The sequence below is a fragment of the Notamacropus eugenii genome, chromosome 3, assembly GCF_028372415.1.
Source record: "Notamacropus eugenii isolate mMacEug1 chromosome 3, mMacEug1.pri_v2, whole genome shotgun sequence".
Classification (NCBI taxonomy): domain Eukaryota; kingdom Metazoa; phylum Chordata; class Mammalia; order Diprotodontia; family Macropodidae; genus Notamacropus; species Notamacropus eugenii.
In genome coordinates this window covers 345,223,310-345,251,165 of record NC_092874.1, presented here as the reverse complement: position 1 = coordinate 345,251,165, position 27,856 = coordinate 345,223,310, and the positions used below count along the sequence as shown (strand labels likewise).

Genomic DNA, 27,856 nt, shown 5'->3' with positions numbered 1-27,856 from the left:
AAACTTAAGAATGTTCCTATTAACAACAACATCCTCTTTAATTCACCTAATCCATCTTTATTTCTCATGAATCTCTAATAAGTATTCTTCATTTGAGTCTTCATTTGGAATGCCTTGTTCTTTTTCCCCTCCAAGTTCTTCAAGGTCTAGCTCATCTAACCTTTCCAAGAAGGCCTGTCTGACAATTCTGGTACTCACTGAGTTCTTTCTAAACACTTCTAAACGAATGATACTATGTCACACAGGTTAGCATGTAACTAACTGCTGACTTGCACTTTTTGCTGTTGTTTTCATATAACTTTGATGATGGAACTAGATTTTAAACTCTGTTAGGGCAGAAAGCTAGGTCTTCTCCATCTGGGCCCTTCATAGTACTTACCACAATTGATTTCATTGTTGGGACTTAATAAGGAGTTTTTGACCACTATACATCAATAAATGTTTATTGACTGACTGAATACATCATCAGTGTGACAATGAGATTGAAAAGAGTTGTTGGACCTAACCAAAGACAATTCACTAAACATTTATTAAGTGCCTACTATGTGCCAGGCACTGTGTTGAGTGCTAAGAGTATAAAAACAGGTGAAAGACAGATTCTGTCCTCAAGGAGCCTACAATTTAACTGGGGAGATAACATGCAAATATCTACAAAGCAAGATATATAAATGACAAATGGGAAATAATTTGTAACAAAGGCACTGAAATGAAGAGGGGTTGGGGAAGGGGTTGGATATGGGATTTTAGATGGGACCTTAAAGAAATCACAGGTGAGGAAGGAGAGCATTTCAGGCATGGGGGACAGCCAGCGAGAATGTCTGGAACTCAGACATAGAATGTCTTGCTTATGGAACAGCCAGGAGGTCAGTGTCACTGGATCAAAGGATATATGTTGTGGAGTAAGGTTTAAGAAAATTGAATGTAAGAGAGAGCTAGGTTATGAAGAGTCATTTGTATCTTCCCTTGGAGGCAATATGAAGCCACTGGAGTTTATTGAGTGGGTGAAGTATGACATGATCAGACTTGAATTTTAGGAAAATCACTTTAGTGGCTGAATGGAGAAGGGTTAGAGTGGGAGAGACTTGAAGCAAGCTATTGCAGTAATTGAAGTGTGAAGTGATGAGTGCCTAAACTAGAGTTGTGGCAGTGTCAGAGGAGAGAAGGGGCATATTTGGGAGATATTTCAAAGATGAAGTCAGATGATCTTGGCAACAGCTTGTATATGTGGGGTGAGAGAGAGTAAGGAATCAAGGGATGACTCCTAGGTTTTGAGCATGAGGGACTAGGAAGATGATGCTGCCCTCTACAGCAATAGAGAAGATAAATTTAGTTTTGAACATACTGAGTTGAAGATATCTACTAGACAGTTTGAGATGTCTGAAAGGAAGTTGGAGATGTGAGATTGGAGATCAGCAGAGAAAGAGAAGGAGGCTGGAAAGGAAGATTTGAGATCATCAGTATAAAGATGGTAATTAAATCCTTGGGAACTGATGAGATCACCAAGAGAAAAAATATAGGAAAAGTCTCAGGACAGAAAAGAAAGAAGAAATACAGGCTGAAGAAGATACAATTTGAAAGGAACTCAAGAATTCATTTAAAGACACCTCAAATAGGGTGTCTTTTTATTCAATTTCATTCTACTTATTTATTTTTATTTTATTCTAAAATAATGGAAATCTCATGGCACAGAAAAAAGATGACTAAAAGGTAAAGCATTCATTAGGTACTTCCCATGTGGAAGGTGCTGTGGTAAGTATTGGAGAAATAAATAGAAAAACAAGACAGTCTCTTGTCTGGGAGCTCACATTCTAATGGGGGAGACAACATATTTAAGAGGTTTTAGGAGCAGGGTAGAGGGAAAGGCCCATTGTTCCACAGAAAAGCAAGGCATATTAGGTAAAGCATCTTTTTAAGTGTCATTTTCTTGATAAAACACTCTATCTGTTTGAATCATTTGACAGTGCTAAGATTTTGTTGGTGAGCTCTTTCTTTGGAAGTCTTCAGGATCTGTGCCTTCTGAGGAGGAGAAAACCTCAGCATCCGAAAATGCGATCTCCAGGTCAAGACTTTAAAAAGGTTGCGTCCTTGAATTATAGCTGTAGGGCCTTGCTAGAAGCAGGTGGAGTGGTCTGGGAGACACTGCTATCCTGGGGCTTGTAGGCTTTCCTGCCTGCCAGTAGTACTGGCTGGGCAGCTGGCATGGGTGGTATTGAGGATGGTGGTCCCTGCTGCCACAAAATATGAGTTCTTTATTTTTTGTGTCAAGGAATATTTTGGCAGTTGGGTGAAGCCTATAGATCCCTTTTCAGAATAATGTTTTTAAATTCATATAATGCATACTTAGGATTATGAAATAAAATAATCCACATTGAAATAGATAAAACATATTCCCCCCAGTTGAGGACATGAATCTGGATGGAAAGTCCAACATGTCAGTCCATCAATATGTATATCTTTAACAAATAATGGACATTTATAATTCTCTGGACATAGAGTTGAGAGAGAAGTGACTAGGCAAGATCATGTTTAGAAAATTTTACAATGTTTTTAATGATAACAAACAGATATCCACCACCAAAGAGTATTTCTTTAAGATCAATATTCTTGCAATTTTATGATTGTGAATCATGTAACAATGAACTTTCAGTCAGACATGGTGGTCCAAGTCTATAAACCCTGCTATCAGGGAGGCAAACTGACAGACATTTTGAACTCAAGAATTCTGAGATGCAGTGACTTACATAAATTGGATGTCTGTACTAAGTTTGACATTAATTTAGTGACAATCCCCCCCAGGTTGGGGGGAACAAGGCTGCCTAAGGAGGGGCAAATCTGCTTAGGCCAGAAACTGGTCAAAGGTCCTCTGCTGGGAAGTTGTGGGATCAGGTCAGTAATTAACCGTTGCACTTCTAGCCTAGGTAAAATGAGGAAACTTTGTCTAAAAATAATATAACACTATTTCAGCTGAACTAAAAATAAAAACAACCCAAAGTCAATGAAGTGATACATGGCAGGCATAAGCAGGCTGTAGTATATTAGCTAGGAAAACACATGCATAAAAAGTTACTAAATATATACGCATATTATATATACACACATATACATATATACATACATATGTACACATATGCATATGTAAGTACATACCCACACACACACATATACATGTATATATGAGAAGCAACATGGTGTAGTAGACAGAAGTCTAGCCTTAAATTCAGGAATACCAGAGTTTGAGTCTTGACTTTGAAACAGATTGAATATGTGATCTAATGCAAGTCCCTGAACCTCTCTGTGCCCTGTTTGACTTTCTAAAACTAAAAGTTAGAGATAAGCTGCTGATCTGCATCAGAGAAGAAAGTTTAAATTCCTGCATTGATGAAATTACACATCTGGAATATTTTTTTTGAAAAATAGAAGAGGAAGTCCTAGCAAGTAATAAGAATAAGAAACAACAGATGGTCAATGTGAAAAATAAAATTATTCCCAGAATAATAAAAAAGTCTCAAATGTATTGTATTAAAGGGTTTCTTGGAAAACATGGACAAAAATGTAAAAGGATGTGAATGTGTTACAATCTTCAGAAGAGAAAGTAAGTGCACAGATGGATGAGCTCCCCAGTCTTTGAAATATTGAGGCAAGTACAGGCATACCTCAGAGACATTGCAGGTTTGATTTCAGGCCACCACAATAAAGCAAGGCATACAATTCTTTTTGGTTTCCTAATGTATATAAAAGTTATGTTTACACTATACTGTAGTCTATTAAGTGTGCCATTGTATTATGTCTTTAAAAGAGTACATACTTTAATGAAAAATACCTTAATGCTTAAAAAATGTTACCCATAATCTGAACCTTCAGCAAGCCATAATGTTTTGGCTGGTGGAGGGTCTTCCCTTGATATTTATGACTACTGACTGATTAGGGTGGTGGTTGATGACGGTTGGGGTGCCAATGAAGCTGGTATCATCAATTGACTCTTCTTTTTACTTGAACCCTGAGAAGTCATTGTAGGATTATTAACTAGCTTAATTTCAATATTGTGGTGTCTCAAGGAACAGGAATGCCCAAGGAGAGACAAAAACAGCCAGTCAGTGGAGCTGTCTGAACACAAACATTTATCGAGTATGGGTGTATGGGTGTAGTTCATGGTGCCCCAAAACAATTACACTAGCAACCCCAAAGATCTCTGATCAGAGAGCACCATAACAGATAGAAAAATAATGAAAAGTTTAAAATATTTTGAGAATTACCAAAATGTGATACAGACATGATGTGAGCATAGCCTACTGGAAAAATGGCACCCATAGACTTGCTCAACATTAGGTTGCTACAAACCTTTAATTTATAAAAAACACAATACTGGCAAAGTACAATAAAGTAAAGCACAAGAAGATGTGGTTTACCTATATAACCAATTTACACATTAAGTCATACCTTATACCTTTGTGTGTGTGTCAAGGACCACTTTGGCATTTGGGGGAAGCCTACAGACCCCCTTTTCCGAATAATGTTTTTAAATTCAGAAAATGCAATACTTAGGATTATAAAGTAAAACTATAGTAAATGGATAAAATATATTCTCCCCAGTGGAGGGCATGAAGCTGGATAGAAAGCTCAACAGATCAGTCCATCAATATGCATATCCTTAACAAATAATGGACATTTATAATTCTCTGGGCATAGAGTTAAGAGGGAAGTGACTAAGCTACCGGAGGACAACCCTGTTCTTCAATCTTCAGGTAGGTACCTTTTTTTCACTGTCTTTGACTTTCATTCCGCTCCAAGTAGATTCTTCCAACACTTTCCCAAACCTCTTTATTCTAGTCAGAATTTTGAATTCATTAGATCAAGACGTGAATACTAATGGAGGTAGTGGTGGGTGGGAGGGAAATATAATAGAGGAGAAGACTCATTATTTCTCAGCAGGTTATGCTGGTTTCTTCTCTAATCTTAAGTGACTCAAGATAGTGATCATCCCAGAAGTGACCCTAGTTAAGCTCTAAAAACTGCACATACTTCATGCAATACAAGAAAATGATGCATACCTGTCTAAGTTAGTCAGTTTTGTAACAGTGCCATTCAAAATAACATTTACAGCATGCATGGGATTCACAAGTGCAATGACTTATTTTAAGAAATTTTATGTGGAGACCTGGACACTCTAGCTATTCTTTAGGACTGTAAATCTTTGGCCCATATTTCCCAAAACTAGAGCCAGTTGGGTGAATGTGCAGACATTACTCAAATGGAAATGAGCCATATTATCTTAACCAAAAATTCCAAGCAGCTAGAGCCTTTTAAACATGCTAAGGTCCCATCAGATTTCTAAAAGAAAAATAATAACTGAAGTCATCTAAACAACCATACTAAGGTTCATGAATTCCTCCTACATAGCATTCCAGTGGGCAGACGCAACAACAGGAGGGCAATAAGAAAAAGAGGACAAAATTAGGAGTAGTAGTACTAAAGGATGATGAAAATGAGATTTTTAGAAGCAATTAAACTATTTTTATAACTTGACTTAATGTGTGTGTTTTTTTTCTGGTTGCACAAGCTGAGAAGCCTCAGAATTCACAGGATCATAGATTTAGAGCCAGAAGAAGGCTCAGAGGTCATTAAGACCAACACCTTAATTCTATGGAAGGGAAAACTGAAACCAAGGGAGGGTGATTTTGTCCAAGTCATACAGGTAATAAGCTTTAGAACTGGGATTTGATTTCAGGTGCTCTGACAGCAAATCTACTTTCCACCACACCTTAATACTTTCTTTTAATAGCAGAAGTTAAGAAAAAAGAAAAGTATAATCCTCTTTACCCCCTATCCTCTGCAACACACTTTTCCAGTAAGCAAAACCCTTTAAAATTGATTCTCGTCACCATTTAGGGATGCTTATGAGAAATACATTTTTTTAAAATTAAATTTATTTATTTAACTTTTAACATTCATTTTCACAAAATTTTGGGTTACAAATTTTCTCCCCTTTTATCCCCTCCCCCCCCAAACACCAAGCATTCTAATTGCCCCTATGACCAATCTGCTCTTTCTTCTATCATCCCTCTCTGCCCTTGTCTCCATCTTCTCTTTTGTCCTGTAGGGCCAGATAGCTTTCTATACCCTTTACCTGTATTTCTTATTTCCTAGTGGCAAGAACATTACTCGACAGTTGATCCTAACACTTTCAGTTCCACCTTCTTTACCTCCCTCCCTCTCCACCCCTTCCCTTTGGAAGGTAAGCAATTCAATATAGGCCAAATCTGTGTAGTTTTGGAAATGACTTCCATAATAGTTGTGTTGTATAGGACTGACTATATTTCCCTCCATCCTATCCTGTCCCCCATTACTTCTATTCTCTTTTGATCCTATCCCTCCCCATGAGTGTCGACCTCGAATTGCACTCTCCTCCCCATGCCCTCCCTTCTATCATCCCCCCCACCCTGCTTGTCCTCTTATCCCCCACTTTCCTGTATTGTGAGATAGGTTTTCATACCAAAATGAGTGTGCATTTTATTCTTTCCTTTAGTGGAATGTGATGAGAGTAGACTTCATGTTTTTCTCTCACCTCCCCTCTTTATCCCTCCACTAATGAGTCTTTTGCTTGCCTCTTTTATGAGAGATAATTTGCCCCATTCAATTTCTCCCTTTCTCCTCCCAATATATTTCTCTCTCACTGCTTGATTTCATTTTTTTTAAGATATGATCCCATCCTCTTCAATTCACTCTGTGCACTCTGTCTCTATGTATGTGTGTGTGTGTGCATGTGTGTGTGTAATCCCACCCAGTACCCAGATACTGAAATGTTTCAAGAGTTACAAATATTGTCTTTCCATGCAGGAATGTAAACAGTTCAACTTTAGTAAGTCCCTTATGACTTCTCTTTGCTGTTCACCTTTTCATGTTTCTCTTCATTCTTGTGTTTGAAAGTCAAATTTTCTTTTCAGCTCTGGTCTTTTCATCAAGAATGCTTGAAAATCCTCTATTTCCTTGAAAGACCAATTTTTCCCCTGAAGTATTATACTCAGTTTTACTGGGTAGGTGATTCTTGGTTTTAGTTCTAGTTCCTTTGACTTCTGGAATATCCTATTCCATGCCCTTTGATCCCTTAATGTAGAGGCTGCTAGATCTTGTGTTATCCTGATTGTATTTCCACAATATTTGAATTGTTTCTTTCTAGCTGCTTGCAATATTTTCTCCTTGACCTGGGAACTCTGGAATTTGGCCACAATGTTCCTAGGAGTTTCTCTTTTTGGATTTCTTTCAGGCGGTGTTCTGTGGATTCCTTGAATATTTACTTTGCCCTCTGGTTCTAGAATCTCAGGGCAGTTTTCCTTGATAATTTCATGAAAGATGATGTCTAGGCTCTTCTTTTGATCATGGCTTTCAGGTAGTCCCATAATTTTTAAATTGTCTCTCCTGGATCTATTCTCCAGGTCAGTTGTTTTTCCAATGAGATATTTCACATTATCTTCCATTTTTCCATTCTTCTCGCTTTGTTCTGTGATTTCTTGCTTTCTCATAAAGTCCTTAGCCTCCATCTGTGCCATTCTAATTTTGAAAGAACTATTTTCTTCAGTGAGCTTTTGAATCTCCTTTTCCATCTGGCTAATTCTGCTTTTGAAAGCATTCTTCTCCTCATTGGCTTTTTGAACCTCTTTTGCCAATTGAGTTAGGCTAGTTATCAAGGTGTTATTTTCTTCAACATTTTTTTGGGTCTCCTTTAGCAGGGAGCTGATCTGCTGTTCATGCTTTGACTTCATGTCTCTCATTTCTCTTCCCAGCTTTTCCTCTACCTCTCTAACTTGATTTTCAAAATTCTTTTTGAGCTCTTCCATGGCCTGAGCCCATTGGGTGGGCTGGGACACAGAAGCCTTGATTTCTGTGTCTTTGCCTGATGGTAAGCATTGTTCTTCCTCATCAGAAAGGAAGGGAGGAAATGCCTGTTCACCAAGTAAGTCACCTTCTATAGTCTTATTTCTTTTCCCTTTTCTGGGCATTTTCCCAGCCAGTGACTTGACTTCTGAATATTCTCCTCACACCCACCTCACCTCCTGATCCTCCTAGCCAGCGTTTGGGGTCTGAGATTCAAATGCTGCTTCCAGACTTAGGGCTTTTGGCGGGGGCAGGGCTGCTATTCAGTGTGAGATTAAGTTCAGATGGTCAGGTCAGGGCAGGGCCGCCTCTCAGGCTCAGTTCCCTCAGGGGGTTTATGCACAGACCTTCCACAATGGGTCCAGGCTCCTGCCCCCTTGGGGAGCCCAGGTCTGCAGCCGCCTCTCAGCTTCTACCTCCCGGGGGGGCCTGAGTTATGGGGACACCCCACTCGCCTCTCGACCTGCCAAAGAGACTCTCTCACCGACCCCCGTCACCTGTGGGTGGACGGACTTGTGTGGCCACTGGAGATCCCATCCCTGAAGCCTGCTCGGATCTGTACCTCTCGGTGCCACGGCCGCAGCAGGTCTGGGCTGGGCTCCGTGTCTGCAGCGCGACGGACCTTTTGTGAGAGGTTTGCAGGTCCCTCTGTGGGTTGAGGGACCCGCGTGGCCGCTGGAGATCCGGTCCCTGAAGCCCGCTCGGATCTTTTCCTCTCAGTGCCGAGACCACGGCAGGGCTGCACTCAGCTCCCAGTCCCGGCACCCAGTCCGCAGCTCGAAGGACCCCCCGCGAGAGGTTTGCAGGTCTCTCTGGAACAGAAATCTCCCTCGCTCCAATGTTCCATGGCCTCTGGGTGCAGAATTCGCCGTGAGTTACTTCCCTGTAGCCGTTCTATGGGTTGTGGGTTCGGAGCTATGTGTATGTGCGTCTTTCTACTCCGCCATCTTGACTCCACCCCCTCGAGAAATACGTTTTTAAAAGCTCATCCTTACTTGGTGTTTCTCTTATATCATGGATGCTCCTTAAGAATCAGTAACTTCTTCTTCCATTCCATGAATAAATATTAATTCAATAAGTGTTTACTGAGCATCTACTAAATGTAAGATATTGTGAGGGAATGCAAAAATGATTTATACAAATTCTTTGAAATTTATATAAATTATATATTGTATAATTTGTATAAATTTCAGTAGCTACTAAACACCTTTATTGAGATCTTTTGTTCTGTGACTTAATTCCAATCTCCAAGTCAATATCCTCCATTTTTGCTTTATTAGTCTCCAGATCCAGCCTTGACACCATATTTTCATAAGCTCTGTGTTAGAATCTTTTGCCCCCCTGACCTTCTTCCATTCTCAATTTGCTGATCCCTATCACTAAGCAAACTTCAGTTCCAATGCTACCTCATACATGATGTCTTCCCTGATTGCCCCCCACTGCTTCCTTGCTTCCATTATCTTGTATTTATTTGGTATATATTATATATATATTTGTATATGGGATAAAATTCCATAAGGGTAGGGACTTTTATTTTTTTATTCATATCACCAGTGCCTATAGAAGAAAAAATGCTTAATTAATGCTTTTTGATTGAGTGATTCAATTTCACCATATCTAATACTGGGTTATTACATTGTCACCAAAGAAAATCATCAATTTAAAAAAAACTTCTCTCACTGCAAATTTATGATATACAACTTTTACTGGGCTCTTGTTACTTGACAATACTTCTACTTTGATCATTTTCCAATCTCATTACCCATAGTGAATATTCCAAACTTTTCAGACAGTAATAACATTATATTAAATAAAATTAGTTTGAAGAAATAATTAATAGAATAATTTAATCTTAAATAACTGGTGAATCAACGAACAAAATCACAGAACCAACAGAAAATTTCACGAAAGAAAATTAAAAGAAGGCAATCGATCATAGTTTTGGGGATTCAGCTAAAGTGATTTTTAGGAGAAATCTTATATTTCTATATTCTCCCATCAATAAAGGAGACAAAGCACATATAAATGAATTGAGAATGAAATAAAAAATGGAAAAACAACAAATAAAAAATAACTAAACCCCCAAATAAACATTCTGAAAAATCAAAGGCAAGGATAACAAAATTGAAGGCATTCCCCCCAAACCCAAAGCCAATATTAAATTGATATATATAAGTAGGAGCTGGTTTCCTCATGGGGTGGAGGAACAAACTAATAACTCTAGTTACTAATGTAAGAAATCAAAAAAAGAAAAAAATATTATATGGAAAACTGGAAAGCAGACCAGTGTGAATTAGTTATAGACCAATATCTCATACCATATATCAAGATAAGCTCCAAATGAATACATGACAGATATAATTAGAAATATTATAAACAAATTAGAGGAGAAAGGAAGAAATCACTTTTTAGATTTATGAATGAGAAATAGTTTACAATTCGAGAATAAAAAGGATCACAAATAAAAAATGAACATTACATAAAATTAAAAAGATTTTGTGTAAATCAAATAAACACACCTGAAATTAGAAGAGAAGCAGGTGAAAGGCAGTGTGTGTGTGTGTGTGTGTGCATGTGTGTGTGTGTAGGAACTTTTATAGTTTTTCAGATAATCGTTTAATTTACAGGATACACAAGTATGGAATTAATTCAAATTTATAAGAATATAAATCGTTCTCCAAGTGATAAGTATTCAAAGTATGTGAACAGGTAGTTTTTGAAGGAAGAAATCCAAGCCATCAATGACCATATTAAAAAATATACCATACAGTTATTAGAGGAATGCAAATTAAAATCTGAGGTTGGCATCAGATTAATAAACCTTGCCTGGGGCAAGGTGCTAATGATATATTGGGGGATGGGGACAAGAGGGATGAGGGTGAGGTGTTGTACAGGTATAAAGGAAAGGGGTTTGGCATCCAGCTGGAACCATCGTTGTTCTCTACTTCTCCCATCTATTGAAGCTAGCAAAAACTGAAACCTTCAGTGTAAGAGGCTGAAAAACCTTTGATTCAATGGAGATGGAATCAAAACATGAGCAGTAATAAAATATAATGGGAAAAAGACTGAAATTATTAAAGATCTCAGGAGGAAGAAAACTTTGTTAAAATCCTATAGCAATAGTAGATCAATCAACAGGGAAGGTATTAAAACAAAAGCTAAGATTACCACCAAGACATCTAAATGAGCTTCCATATCTCTAAATAAATATTTTAAGACAAATGAAATTGAACTAACATCAGAAGAGGCAGAAGACCTCGTGATTCCCAAGAAAGAATAAAACTGTAGCAGAATGTTCCCAAATAGTTTAAAAGAGAAATAAGAATTTTAAAAAAAAACTTAAAAGGGAACAAATGGCAGAATTGATGGTGTGTACTGTTGAAATAATTAGTAGAATAGAAAAAAGTGACTGCACAGTGGTGAATTTCTCCAAAGAAGTACAAGAGAGAATAACCGACTGTAAATTCAAATACACTGAAGTAAAGGACAATCTGGGAGAAGTAAAAAGCAACAACATTTTAAAAACACATAATCTCTATAGTAACAAAACAGAACTCAGTAGAACTCAAAGACTGGCATATAGAGATGATTTGAAGAAAACAGGCCTTTAAGAGAAGATGACAGGTCAACAAACCTGAACACCTTAATGCAAGAAATAAAATCCTAATCAAGTCAGTCAATGATAAACAATGATGGGAAAATACCTTCCGTAGTCTCTTGGGAATAAGAGAGGCTATCAGAGATTAGGTGAAGTGGGAAAGGATTATAAATGGAAGAAAAGAAGAAAACTTTATTCAGTGAAAGAAGGAGGTCCCACTAAAGAACACTCACATGGCAGTAGAGTCATATTCTGTAATGGAAGACACGGTGATTTTCAGAGAAAAAATTTCCTTTAAAAGAGTATTATACTCACATGTATATTAATCTACCTCAAAAGGGGAATCAAAGCTCTTGAGGGCAACCAGCATCAAAAGGTAGAATGGCATGGACCTAGAAAAGAGATTTCATAGCAAATGGGAAAGAAAATGATGATAAGCAAGGCAGGTTGTAGAAGCAGAATACAGAATCAGGAACACAGGGAAGTTTCTACCATGGGACAATGATACTTCTATTTTCACTACTTCTTTGAGAAATTGAGACTTCTAAGAGTGAGGCACAACAGAAAAAAAGGAAGGGTAGGGCAATTTCTACAAGACAATAATGCAGAATCTCTTTAGAAGATAGAATTCAAAACTGACACTTTAGAAAAGATAATTCCATGAAGAAGCAGAGAGACTAAACAAGGAATAAATACACATAAAGATTACGAATCAGCCAATAAATATTTATTTACTACTATGTGTCAGGAACTGTACTAAATGAATAATGGTAGGAGACATTAATATTTCTCTCTCTGATTTAAACAAACCAAAAAGAAAGAGATGCAAAAGGGAAAATGCAGAATTGAACAAATTGCAGCAGAAAATAGAGCTGAAAGACTTGTGGCATGCTGTTATGGGACCATTAAGAAATATCTGTGTGTGTGTATGTGTGTATATATGTAAATACATACACAGATGATACATAGGTGTTTATCTGCATACCAAAGAACATGGAATATTTACAAAAAATGACCATGTATGAAGGCACAGAAACATCAAATGTGAAGTTAGAATTACTAAACACGTATTTTACAATCTATAAAACAATAAAAACCATGATCAGTTAATGAAGTACAAACAAAAAACACTGACCCAAATGGAGACTTAATAATGAAACACTAAATAATGTAATAAATAATATATAAATATAATATAATATATAAATGTAAATAAATATGAAATATAAATAATATACAAAATAAATAAAGAGCAGTTCAAAGAGAAGATAAAAGAAGCAATAATTATATGAAAGACAATGATAATGTCAAAACAATACACCGGAATTTTTAGAATGCAACAAAAGCAGTCCCCAGAGGCAAAATTAAATCCCTACAATCATACGTTAATGAATTAGAAAAAAAGATGATTAATCTAATTTAAAAATCAGAAAGTTAACAAACAAAAAAGAATAAAGAAGACATACTGAAAATTAGAGGATAAATAAACTGAAAATCAAAAAGAATATGGAAATGATATAAAACAATGAAAAGACGATTCTTTGAAAAGAATAAAATAATGGATAACCCTTTAGCAAATCTGATTAAAAAGGACATAAATTCAGATCAACAAAATGGCAAATGAACAAGGTGAAATGACAATAAAATCATATGAAATAAAAGAATTCTCACAATCTACTATGATGTCATATGCTAATAAAACTGAGAACACAAAAGAAACAGGATTGCCTTAAAAATATAAATTACTCAAACTAGCAGAAAATCAGATATAAGTGTTAAATGATCCAATATCAGGGGGAAAAAAGAAATAGGACTAGCTATGAAGAAACTATCAGAGGGGTAAAAATGGTAGTTACAAATAAAATTTGAGCTAAAACACACCCATAATACCAAACTATTCTTTAATTTCCATATCTCAATCCAGACCCCTCTGATCCCTGTACCTCCTTGGCAACTTAGCCCCTGCTTAGGAAATGTTAGCATTGATTAGTGGTCTCTCCTCTTACCTCTCTAATTGTGGATTTCTAAAATGGATAATTCCATCAAACTTAAAAAAAAAATAATAACAATACTACAAATATTGCACAGAAAAACAGAAAGAAAGCACCAGACCACACTTCTTTTACTAAACAAATCATCATAATACCTAAAGGGAAGGATGAAGCAAAGAAGACCTACATATCAATATCATCAATGAATATTGATTAAAAATTTTTAAATAAAATTCTGTCAGACTACAGCAATTAACTCAAGAAATTATTCATCATGACTATGTTATATTCATACCAAGGATGGAAGGATGGGTTAAAGTTAGATAAACAAACAACATAACTAATCATATTAAAAACAAACCATCTAAAACCACATGATTATCTCAAGAAATGCAGATAAAAGTCTAAATGTTTATATTTAAAAACCCTAAAAAATAGCGAGGCAGAGGGATTTTCAAAAGCAAATAGTTTTAATAAATACAGGAACAAATCAAGGGTAGTCACTCTCCCCATAATTATTTTACATAGTTCTAGAAAAGCTAGCAACTGTAATAAGACAAAAGAAACAAAATAAAATTTCTATGAGGATAGACAAAGGGGAGACAAGATTGTCCCCATTTTCTAATATTATATTTACCTAGAAAATTCTATGTAATCAACAAAGACAGTTATTGAGACAATAGTTTCAGAAAAGATCCAGGCTACAAAATGCCTTCCCCTTTGAACCATGCAGGATTTCTGCATTATAATAATAAAAAGCAAAAGGCAAGAATAGAAATGTAAATTCTATTGAAAACTACAAAATGCATAAAGTATTTGGGGATAAATCTACTAAAGCATACAACATAGTTCTACAGATTCAATTAAAAAAGGAAAGCAACATAATTGGCTAGATGACTATTCAGTGCTATGAAGCTATGCCAACATGATAAAAATGACAATACAATCAACGTTAATTTACAGTTTTAATGTCATACTAATCAAACTATCAAAAGTATATTTTACAAAACTTAATAAAATAACAAAATTAACTTGGACTAAAAAAGTTCTAAAATATCAAAAGGAGAAATTATTTTTAAAGATAGGAATAAAAGGGGAATAGCATTTCTAGACTTCAAACTAAATTAAAAGCAACAATCATTAAAACCATTCAGTATTGGTAAAAAAGAGGATTAGATCATTGGAACAGATTAGAAAAGGGGGAAATCACAAATAATGGAACTCAATAGCTCAGGGTTCAATAAAATCCCAAACATAGATTACTTAGGAAACAATTCTGTATTTGATAAGAACTCAGAAAATTGGAAAGCAATCTGGAAAAAAGAAGCTTAGACTAGTGTCTTTTATCATATTCTACCTGACCTGCTTATTAAAAATCATACCTTAAAAAACAGAAGAGAAGCAGACCTTTCATATTAATGCATGTAAGATGTATTAGCAACCACACTAGCACACAGGGTGGGCTGTTAGCACAGGATTTTTGATCTGCTTTTCTAAAGGAAAGATAGCTTCAAAGGGGTCACCAATCTTACTTTAATTATAGACAAGCAGAAAGAAGTGCATATAGAAAACACAAGCAGAAAAATTAGCATAGGGATTCAACAGACAGGGCTCCAACTGTCTGAGTAAAGAAATACAACCACTTACATACACTACTAGACTGGATGAGCACCAACGTCTGAGTAGTTGGAAGTGGTGGGCTCTTAACAAATAGCTGTGAATTACCAAAGTTATCCTTCAGATGTTTACAACGTGGCCTGAGCCTAGGAAACTGAACTCCAGGAAAACAACAACAACAACAAAATCCTACTTTGCTTATGCTTACAGTTGTATTCTTAATTAAAGGAGAGATGCAATACCAAAAGGTAAATAATTTTGATTACATGAAACATACTCATAAGCAAAAATTATCTATGATAAGAAGTGAAACAAAAGATCAAAAATATATTTTATCAAATATTTTGATAAAGGTTTGATACCCAGGATATATAAACATCTAACATATATGAGAGCAAAAGTCAAGTAGACAAGTGATCAAAGGATATGAGCAAACAGTCCTCAAAAGCAGCACTGCAAGCTATTAAAAGTCACATGAAAAAATGCTCTAAATCACTAATAATAAGCTTCATCTCATGGCTGGCAAACTGGTAAAAATGACAAAAAGATGGGAATAATAAGTTTTGTAGGTTTTTCCAGATGATAGACACATTGGTACGTTGATCATAGAGCTGTGAATCAGTACAATTGCAGAAAGCAATTTAGAATTAAATAAATAAAGTGACTAAAATGTCCCTGCCCTTTGACCAAGAAATTTCATTACTAGACACATATGCTAAGGAAATAAAAAAAATGTTCATACACACACACATAGATAAACATACATATATGTATTATACACACACACACACACACATATATATCAACATGCTTTTCAGTAGTAAATAACAGGAAAGAAAGTAGACATCTTATCAATTGGGAAACAACTAACAAACTGTAGTACATAAAGGTCATATAATAGCTCTTTGCTACAAAAATGAGCAATATTATGAATAAAGAAAAGTATATAAAGATAAAAAAGTATAAAACAATAACTGCTATAGAATGAAGTAAGCAGATCCAAGAAAAATGTCAGCAACTTCAACAATGTAACAAGGACAAAACAATTCGGCAATGCTGAAAAATTACAAAGAAAAACATACTCTCAAAGAAGAGACACGAGAAGACACCTCCTGCTACTCCTTTGCAGAATCCACTGGTGGGTTATACTATATATATTTTCAGATTTTTAAAATTAAAGTATTGATCATTTTTGCTGTTTTTTTTACATTTTTCTTCCTTTTTTTCTTCTTTTGTTAATTTTTTTTTTTTTTTGGTTATTGAGAAAGTTCTTTGGAAATGGATAAGGAGATGGATATAGAGGAAATGTAGGCAATGTAAGTCCAAAAGATATCAATAAAAGTTCATCTAAAAAAGCGAAATATGGTGTCTTTCTTGTGCAAAGGTAGTTTAAAGGGTATTTATGTTCAAAAAGGAGGTGCCATTTTTTCCTAGTGACAGTAATTAAGATGATGAAGATGAATTTCATTAAAAATTTTCTCCTGAAGCTTGTGCATTTGGTGTATATATTTTTATAAAAACAACTGAGTACTTTAAATAAACTAGTACAAGGTCTGCTGATACAGAAAGCGAAGGGACTGAATTAATGAAATAGAACAATGAATAACAACGTTACAAAATAATATTTTTGATATTTCTCTTCATTTAAAAAATACTTGTCCTGAAAATGAAATAGAAGAAAGTAAAGACAAGTCTAGTAAATACTTGACTATTCTACAGGAGTAATTCTTAGTTGATCTTCAAGACCTACATCTAAATATGAATGGGTAAGGAACCTATTTGCCATGGACAAACATGATATATTCTCTTTTCTCTATATATTTCCCCACATGGTGACCTCTTAATGGATTAATTATCATAGGTGACCATATATCCAGCCCTACTTTCTCTCCCAAGCTCCACTTCCATATCACCAATTGCCTATTGAACTTTTCTGACTTAATGTCTCATAAGCATATTAAACTCTACCTGATCAAATCAGAACTTCTTATCTTTTCCCACAAACCTTTCTTTCCTTTGAACTTCCTCCTTTCCCTTCACCCACCTCTCCATCTTCCCTCGCCCTCCCTACCAAAGTCTGGTGTGTTGGTACTCCAGGTGATGGTGATTGAAAAGTGAGAAGCAACCTTCCTAACCACCTGCTGAAAATTGATGGGAGTGCTGGATGGGGGCATTGTATGCCCCTTTCCCAATCCCCCCTGTTAAAAGATTTGAACTGAAAGATTATATCCTTTCTAGACTTGGGAAATCTTTTCCAGGTCCTCTTATTGCCTAGCTTAGGAAGAAACAGGAAGAGAAACACCATCTGTCCTTCTCAGGCTGCCAACAACAAAAAAAAAAGCAGCCAAATGTTTGTCACCTTGACTATAATTCTTTCAATTCTGATGTCACTCCTATTGTTTGGCATATATAAAAAAGGAAAAGTTGGCAGCAGCCAAAAGATTTGCAGTTGACAATCCTAGCCTGATATAATTAATGAGAGGATAACATAGTGATTGAGAGAGGAAACTCCCTTTGCCCTTAATGAGGCAGAGGCCTGCTTCCCCTTTTGCAGGAGTAGGTGGGGGAGGAGGAAGGGAAAACCTTTGAATTCCCAAAAGAAAAAGACAGGGACCCAATCAATAAGTAAAAACCCTCGATTAATTTAAGCTTCTTGGAAGAATAATCTTTTTGCGGGTAAGAGCTCTGAATTTCGACCACAAAGATATTAAGGCTCAGTGCTGCTTTCTAGGACTTTCTGCTGCAATTTTAACCTGAGGTATTAGTACTGAGGTAGTTTCATTGCATTTGTTGCAACTTGTCACTTACTAGCTGAATTCTCCCAGCCCCTATACAGGTGGATCCATCCTCTCTGTGTACAAAGGCTTTGCTCATCTATGCAACCTCATTCCAGCTTGTACATGCATAGGTACTTGTTACACCATCTCTAACAGAGTTATACATCATAATGTTGTTATACTTAGAGAACTTATCTTTGGGCTTTAAAAAAAACCCCTTATTTTCTATGCTGCTATTAGGATTATGGTTATTATTTTTGAAAAGATTATTTTATTTTCCTCATTTGATTGGAATTCTTGTTGATGGTTTTGAATTTCAAGCCAAAATATAACAACATTAGAAACTGATTTATGGGAATAACATTAAAGATGTATTAACATCTGCCCTGTCAATGAACTCTAAGCTTCGTTACCTAGTTTGCAGCTCACATCTTCTATAGAGCTTGTCTTCTCATATTAGAATGTGAACTCTTTAAAAGCATGGATGATCTTATTTTTCTATTTATGTCTCCAGGGCTTAACATAGTGTTTTATATGTAGTAAGTGCTTAATAAAAGTTTTTTCATTCATTTCATTCATTAATAGTCCAGGTTTTATTGATTCTAGCTGGAAGAAAAGTCTCTCCTTCCACTTTTGTTGTACCTCTATTTTCAGATGTTCATTTTAAAAATAGCTTTGTGTTTATTTACTGACTGTTTTAACATTTTAAAATATGTTTTAACTTTTGGTCATGCTTCGTTTTATTTTGTCTACAGTGAGATTTTCCCTTCCCTAACATCCATCCCTACCTCTGGAAATTTTATTTTAATTTGTTTTTTCATTTCTTTTCTCTACATTGAGGAGGCTTTTAGGCCAGCTCTATTTTGAATGGATTTTCCATTTTATTATCATTTTCAATATAACTTACAAAAAATTTCTGATTATTCTTTATAACATGGATAGCTTTAGTTACATTAAAGTCCTACTTTTCCCATTTTATTTTTAATATGTTTTGGTACAGATCTTATTTGCAGAGGCACAATTCTCTCTCCCATAACTGATCCATTGTTATCATGGAAATGTTATTTATGCAAAATGTTCTCCTAGATGTTGTCAGTACAGTATATTGCTGAAGTTATGAGTGGGAACAAGTGTTTTGATTTGCTGCATGCTCCTTGCATAGTTACTTGCTAATTGAAGATATTCCCCCCGCAAATGACAACTATTGACATTGCTTTTCATTACTTTGAGCTTGTTGTTACATTGGTAACAATTGGCATATTTCTTTATTGTTTATTTTCCGTGTATTCACTGCATATAAGTTCTGATGCTATGGTAATTAGTTAATATTTTCTTTTATTCATTAAAAGGGCCATTCCCTGACTACTTCTAAAGATGCCTGTTTACTCAATGGGCATTACCTCCCTCTAAGTGAATACCTGAAAAGACCAGCCTAAAACGCCCAAGGTCTCCCACTGCATCCTGGGCCATCTCTAGTCATCTTGATGAATATCTGGTCACTGGACCCAGATGGCTCAGGAGGAGAAAGTGAGGTTAGTGACCTTGCACAGACCTCCCTCACTCAAAACAAAGTCAAGTGCAAATCATATCATCATTTCTCTGATCTCATGGTCTTCTTCTAAAACAAAGGACAAACACAACAACCTGTGAGATAAACTTTGTACATTCATTACTTGAGTTGCCATTACTGGTTTGCTAAGCACTTGAAACTTAGAGAAATTCCTTTAAAAGCTGGGTGCTGAGTAGGTTTTTTATTTGTAGTGTCATAGGTGTCAAATTGCACTGAAATTTCCAAATAAAATCAGGTGCATGGAATTTTTCAGGTCATGGATTCCACCTTACAATCTAGGTTGGAGCTGTAGTCTTAGGTGCAGACAAAGTCTTAGTCCAGTTTTTCCATGGTCTGGCCCACAGAACTCCACCTGTGCAGCAGAGGTCTGGTGTTCTTCATGGATTTCTGATGGGAGCAATGGCTTGTACCTGGTTCCCATGTTCAATAAACACTTCTTTGGATCACCAACATAAACCACAAAATTGAGGAAGCTGATAGTTTTCATCAAACTGTTATACTAAGTAATGTAAAATAAAAATTAGCATGGTTTGAAATTTTAGACCTTTTGAAACACTGTTTCACTTGAATTCCATGACAACCTGTTAGTAAGGTAAGGATTATTACCTTCAGTATAGAGGTGAGTTGGCTAAAGAAAAGAGAAACCAATTAATTTCCTAAGATCACACTATTTGTTATCAGTTATTGAACTTCTAATCTCCTACTCTCAAGGTCTTTTCTTTATACCACACTGACCTCAAAAATCAGTCAGGATTATCCTTAAAATTCACAGTTCCTGTTTTTGCTATGGCTGACCTTGCCCAGGACAATCACTCTTACTTAACAATACTATTTATGCTATAAAAACAGCATGTTGAATTTCTGATCTTATATATGGAAGGAACACATCAAAGCTAAGTTTAGTAACTACTAAGTAAAAAGTATTCCTGAGAGGGATGTGTGTATTTACATGTTCAATTAATTTGAAACACAGCTTTGAAGAAAATACGTTACAATGTGAAAAATTATTTTTAGCCACATAAGCTCACATTTTGAACCTGTATATCCTCCTCTCCCCAGAATGAATCTGCAGGGTTATTGCACAATGTTCTGCCCTTTGTGCTGGCAGAGACCCAGGAATATATAGCTCTTCATTGCAAGGAAAAAATGTGTGCTGTTTTGGAATCTGAAGGATTGTCAACCCTTCTACTGTCTCCTGTGTTTTGTCTCAGTAGGTGAAAAATAATAATTTTATAGTTGTTGTACACCATTACATAACCTGTATTGTAATTAAAACAAGAAATGGACTCATGACCAGAAGGAAGGAATATGAATTACAAGCTAGGTTGAAACCATGTGCAAAAAGAATTAGGTCTGCAAAGTAAGAGACAAGCTTTAAACTAGTGTGTCTTCCTTCCTCAACATATTTTTCAAATGAAATGTGCATTTTGCTTCCCTAGAACAACACTTAACTAGTAAAAGGGCTTAAGTCCTGTCAGAGACAGAGGATTATGGAGTCCTAAAAATAAAGGCATGTCTAATGGGAAATTACTTTTATTTCAATAGCAGCGAATCTATAAGTTGAAATCCTTTTCATTTTTCAATTTTAGTGACTGCTCTCTGTGTAACCAGAAAAACAGATGCACTCGTTTGTTTCAGCTCAGATTTAGAAGGGATCCTTTCAAAGTATTAGAAGTTACTTCAGTCTCTTTTCTCATAAAATTGTTAACTACAGTCAAGACTTATGGTGGTCAATTTGACAGCCACTTTTTATGCTGAATTCAGACCTTAAGAACCAATTCTGCGTTGATTAATAGGTTAACAAACATCACATTCTTTTGCTGAGAGTAAATCAGACCAAACAGAGAAGTTTGAAATCTCTTTCAATGGCTGTGTTGTTTTTTAACTGAACAGGAGAGTTTTCTTTGCCTCTTGAAATTAATCTTCTTTTACTTTACATATGCTTTGCATTTTTATGTATTGACATATTTTATCTTCCTAGTAGAATGCAAACACCTTGAGAGTACAGATTATTCCATTTTTATCTCATTATTCCTAGTACCAAGCACAGTGATGTTTATGAATGTTTGTCGATTTCAATTCCTAAAAGGAGGTAGCATGTCTTTGAAACAGCTTCTTGAAGAGAATTTAATATAGATATGAGCTGGTATTGAAATTACTGACTGAGATAAAGATCTTTAAGACTTTGTCTGATTTCATTATGCAATTTAATGACATTAAAAATAATGAACTCTGACAAATAAAAATGTTTAACATTTCAAAGAATGTGACTGTTAGTAGAAAAAGGTAAAGTTGGTACGTTGACTTAGTCTATCTGCCCATATATATCTTGGATGGACCTCTATGTAAATGTAGTGGGGGCTGGAGGGAAGCAGAGGGAAGGGGAATAACTCTGTTTTCTTTCTCTTATGGACTGACCTGTCTTGGTTTCAGTCATCTCTAGTAGCAGATTCTCAGTTCCAAGTGTCAGGCTTTAAAAAAAAGGCAGAGGGGAGTAAGTACTACCCCACGTACCCAACAAATTCCTTTCTCATTTTAACTTCTGCAATTATTTTCTGTCAGTTATGGTTTTGATAAAGTTAATAGATGAGTAGGTAAATCAGGGAAATGATTGAGACGTGAAATGCCTTGATTTGAGTAAGGAATTTTAAAAAATCTATTTTTATTCTAGTAGACAAAATATTCAGCACTCTAGTACACTTAATTGGATTAGCAGTTGGTTGAATGTTGATTAATGTCTTAAAGTGAACCTAGAAACAAGTGTGTGCTGCAGGGATTACTCATCAGTTCTGTCAAATCTAACATTTAACACTGTCTTATGATAAAGGTATAGTAGGCAAGCTCGCTAAATTTCCAGATACAAAGAGTCTGTATTTCACACAGAGAAAACTAGGTAGTGCAGTATATATAGAATGTTAGACTTGGACATTCCATTTCAAATACTGATTCAGAAATCTACTGCCTATGTGATCCTAGGCAAGTCACTTAAACTCACTTAACCTCTGTCTCCATTTTACATCTACAAAATGAGAATGAATAACAGAAACTAGCTCCCATGGTTAAAAGGATCAAATGAGATAAAGTATGTGAAGTCCTTTGCACATCTCAAAGTGCCACATAAATGATAGCTAATAGTATTATAAAAACTACATGAGTATATTAGTATACTAATATATTTTGACAAAATATAAAATCCATTTGTTTTTAAAATACCAATTGGTAAACTGCATAAGAATATGTAAATCAAAGAGCTAGAATGATCTATTATGTAGAAATACTTCCTTTCCTATAAGATCTTGGGTAAAGGAAGGATGTCCATTATAATGACTATGGCTTGACATAGTTCTAGAAAAGTTAATTACAGAAATAAGAAAAGAAACTGAAAGAATAAGTATGGACAAAAAGAAAAAAATGATCATTTTTGCATATAATATAGTATAAGTAAAACATCTAACTGAACAACTTAAAAATTAATAATCAGTAAAGAAGGAAGTTATAAAATAAACTCATAAATTATAAGCCTTAATCATTAGGTATTATAATAACTAGCCTTGTAACATGCGGTTTTTCTGTATGTAACAAAAACAAAGAAAAAAATAGAAAAAATTCAAAATAGCTTCAGAACGTAGACAATATCTGAAAGTCCAGGTAACATTGTAATTACACAAATACAACTACAAAACACTATAGAAATAAAAGAATTACTTAAAAATTAAATTAATATTAATTTTTATTTGTTGAGCCATGTTATAGTGAAAGCATCATCTTGTTCAGTTGTTTCAGTCATGTCTGACTCTTCCTGAACCCATTTGGGGTTTTCTTGTCAAAGATAATGGAGTGGTTTGCTATTTCCTTCTTCAGCTCATTTTACATATGAGGAAACTGAAGCAAACCGGGTTAAGTGACTTGCCCAGGGGCATACAGCTAGTAAGTGTCTAAGGTGGTATTTGAACTCATGTTTTCCTGACTCTAGACCTAGCACTCTATCCACTGCATCACCAAGGTGCCCTGAAAGCACCATATTACCCAAACAAATTTACAGATTTTGTACCACAGCAATTAAAGTACAGAAGTTTACTTTACAAAAGGAAACAAAATAATAAATTTAATATAGAGAAACAAAAAGTCAAGAATCTCCCAAGAAATGATTAAGATAATTGGGAAGCAAAGAAGCCTTGCCATATCAGATCTCAAACTATACTATACAGTAATCATCAAGACTCTGCTACTCAAAAAATATCGTAACAGATATCAGGTTAGATACACAAGACCAAGGAGCAAACAAATGAAAGGAACAGGAAAAGAGTTACCTTTAACAATTGTGAGTAAGAGGAAGAATTTTGAACAAGTAAGGGATAGATAGAATTATAAAAGACAAAATGAACAATTTTGATTACACAAAACTGAAAAGGATTTGCATAAAATCAATACAACTAAAACTGGAAATGAAACACTTAACTGGGAAAAATATTTTTGCAGTGCATGTCTCTGACGAAGGTCTGATGTCTAAGATACATAGAAAACTGATGTAAATATATAAGAATAAGAGCCATTTCCCAATAGATGATCAAATGATATGAACAAAAAGAAATATATATGATCAAAAACTATATAAAAATGTCCCAAATCAATGATGAGAAGAGAAAGTAAATTAAAAACATCCCTGAGATTCTACCCCACATCTATCAGATTGACAAGAGGAGCTATGGGAAAATAAGCACACTAATCCACTGTTGGTGAATTTGTGAATTTATTAAACCATTACAGAAAGCAATCTGGAATTATGCAAAGAGTGACTAAAGTGGTCCAGAGACTCCATTCTTTCCCATATGCCCCAAATAGGTCAATGACCAAAAAAAAGTCCCCATATACCAAAATATTTATAGAGGCACTTTTTCTGTAGGAAAGACCTGAAAAAAAAGATGTTCATCAATTGGAAAATGGCTTAACAAACTGTGGTACAGTAATATTACTGTACTGTATGAAACAAAAGAGAATGAATGCAGAGAAACATGGAAGACTTATATGAACTGATTTAAAGTGAAGTAATCAGAGCCAGGAAAATATTATACAAAATGATCAATAAAATGTAAATGGGAGGAACGGCAGCAAAACAAAAGAAGCTTAAGGCTGTAAAATTATAATGGCCAAGTTTGATCCCCAAAGAAGAAATGTGAGAAGGCATCTTCTTCCAATTATTTCCTCCACCTATTCCATCCACTATGGATATGGAACACTGTATGTAACATCAGACTTTTGACATGATCCTTAGTTTTTCTGAGCTTTTTTTTCTTTTTTATTCTTCACTGTAAAAAGACGACTCTCTGGCCAAGACAGGGTAAATGAATATGTTTCAGAATAGTAAAAACAAAAAATATGAATAAAATGTATTTAAAAATAAACATATGGAGAGGATGGAACATGCTCTTTCAGGGATAGCTGAAGATGAAATTCTTGCAGTGTGTGACAGATTCAACTAGATTACCTATAAAATCCTTTCCAAATCTAAGATTCTGTGATTCTAAAAGAGATTTCTATCCAACATTCAGAAGATTATATGTGAAGAATTTATGATTTATATACTACAAGAGAAGTGATGGTTGATAAAAATGATTATACTTACAGATATCTCATCACTAAAATCGATTTCATCCAAATCAAGATATTCAGGGGCTTCCATTATTCCACTATGATCATTTTGGATAAGTTAGAATGCTTAGAAATTCCTGTTTCAAAAGATGAACAGACAGAAAGGAAAAAGAAAAAAAGTCACTTAACATCAAGAAACAAATCCAGTCTTTACAAGAATGAACGAAGAATTTCAATATTGCAACCCCTTAAAGACATATTTTGTTGCTTGTTAAGTTTTTATGATTCCAAAGAGGATCCTCTCATCTCTAACTTTACCCTCCGTAACCAGGGCTCCCCTCACTCCTCAATCTGTATCAGATTAGGAAATTGGGGGTTAGAGAACCATCTCCGGAGTTCTGTGCAAATTATGAGAAACATTTCATCTTACAAATGACTACTGGTAACTCATAGGGGGTGCAGGTAACATAAATATTATATACATATATGTATAGGTGTGTGTGTATACAGATGAATCAATTATAATATGTGCTTCATTTCAAAAAGTTCACCAGATAATTAAAATGATTCAACATGGCCCCAGAAAAAAGTTGAGGGGGAAAAAAACCCACCCTCTTTTCCTTCTTTACAGAGATATGCATCAGTAGCTATATTATCAGATTTGGTCAATGTGTTCATTATTTTTTCTGAACTAAAGCTTTTCTTCTTTCTTTTGTAGAATCCAACAGATTTACTGGCAGGAAAAAAAAACATCTCCATGAACTAGATGCAGGTGCTTCCTGGGAAATATTATTCATAGTATTAAAAAGGAGTTTTGCAATCTCAAGAAGAGATAGGATTTATCACACATTTTGGAATGAACAGGGGAAAGTTTAGAAGAGATGTGACTACAAATGGAGGGCACTTTGCAGGAGAAATGACTTTTAAATGTTCCAGTAACTTTTTCTTACCCTGTATCTCCAGTCTGCTACCCAAGAAAATCCAGGAGAAAGTGAACAAACTATATGAATTTCTTTTTTTTTCTCCGTTTCTCTCTATTTGTTTTATTGCCAAATGCAAGTGGTTTAACTTATTTATGATTATGTGTTTCTCTGGTCCTTTAAATTTATTTATTTCACTCAATAAACACTTATTAAACACCTACTATATGCCAGGTACTGTCCCAAGAGTTCTAAGGACACAATTTACCTGTTTGTACTTTAGTTACAATTCTTATAGATAAATATATAATTTCAATTGCATTTGAGTAGGAATTGTTGCTATCTTTGACCACAAAGATTTTAACTGGCTAGGAAGCCTCATTTCCAGCCTAGGGAGCAGAATCAGTTGCCCTGGAGCTCAGAGGTTTTTTTTTAAATTAATTATTAAAACTCTCAATAAGCATTCCCAAAATATTAGGGATGGGGAAAGGAAAATGTCAAACATATCCACCTATAAACCCTTGAGCTGGGCTAAATGAAACCACAAGCCTATCTGCAGCCCCAGGATGTCTTGGAATGTAGGTGAGGCTGGGCACAGTCTCTACCCTCCCACAACTGCAGAAGGGAGTAAGCAATCATACCAGAGGGAACATACAATCAGTCCTGCTATGTTTGGAAAGTGTGGATTGGTTTCAGTGGTATTGATATACTAGGGAACATTTTGAGCATAATGTGAATTTCAAGTTTGCTTCTGAAAGATTTCTTCTACAAGAAATAGTGAGAATATAGAAAACTATACTTCTTCATAATAACTCACAAGCTGTAACCCTTCTGACCCCACATGCACAAGCAAACTCCATGTCTTTGTCAAGGTAAAGTACTGCATGGATTGTATATCTTCTGGTGCAATAGAAACTACAGGCAGAAGGTTGGTCTGCACCACCCCCACCCCTGTCCCCTTCCATTGTAGCCTCCAGTCTCATGGAATTGCAATCTGACCGACTTTCTCATGCAATCTGAGGCAGCACACGAGGCTCCTATTTATACAGTATTTATGTATTTCTTAACCATTTAACATGTAGAGAATTGTCTGTTACTTTTATTAGGTTCCTATCTCTTTTTAATGTGTCATCAATGAAGTTTTTGAGCATCATGTCTATCACTCCATTTTCCCTATAGGCTCTGTAGTTTTTAGTGTGAAATTTTGCATACTGAGGTGCTTGTTGCGAATACCTATGTCATGTTTTATCAGAACTGATTGAAGTGCTCCAGACCCAGCCCCATGGTCAGAGGGAGTCACGATATTCAGCACCCAGTCCTTTCTGTTGGGACAGGACAAGTCCTCAACCAAACTTAGCTCTCTGCTGCAACAGTTGTGAGTAACATTTTTTCTTGTCCTTTGTTACAAAGGATGGTTTGTCAAAAAACTGGCCACAAAACTGGCAAAGATACAAAAGATAGGAATAATCAGTCTTACAGGGGCTATGGAAAGAAAGGCTCTTTCTGTTGCTTTTGGAGAGAAGAATTAGTCCAATCATTCTGGAAAAACAATTTAGAATTATGCTAAGATGACTAAAATATCTATACCTATTGACTGACACATCTGTCAATTAGTCCTAGATATATAACCAATGAAAAACAGACAGAAAAAAGTTCCTGTATGCTGAAGAATAGTCGTAGCAGCATCTTTTGTCATAGCACCAAGTAGAAACAAAATAGATGCCTGTTGATTGGGGAATGGCTAAACAAATTACGGTACGTGAATATAATGAAATGTACTAAATGCTAAAAAAGTGATAGATAGGAAGCATTTAGAGAAGAATCAGAAGATTTATATGAATTGGTTATGAGTGAAACGATAAGAACTAGAAAAACAAGGTGCACAATGACTACATTAATTTAAATAGAAACTGAATACTGTAACT

The 27,856-nt window shown here is 35.3% G+C and overlaps 1 protein-coding gene across 5 annotated transcripts in view; it reads right to left on the bottom strand.

The window, feature by feature from the left end:
* The window catches only part of SNCAIP (synuclein alpha interacting protein), a 229,901-nt gene that overhangs the window by 101,439 nt on the left and 100,606 nt on the right, over nt 1-27,856 (bottom strand). For all 5 annotated transcript variants that reach the window (XM_072597164.1, XM_072597162.1, XM_072597161.1 and 2 more), the window contains exon 2: nt 25,046-25,148. In XM_072597164.1, coding sequence (XP_072453265.1) covers nt 25,046-25,102 — 57 coding nt within the window. In that variant the 5' untranslated portion in view covers nt 25,103-25,148. The remainder of the gene's footprint in view (nt 1-25,045; nt 25,149-27,856) is intronic.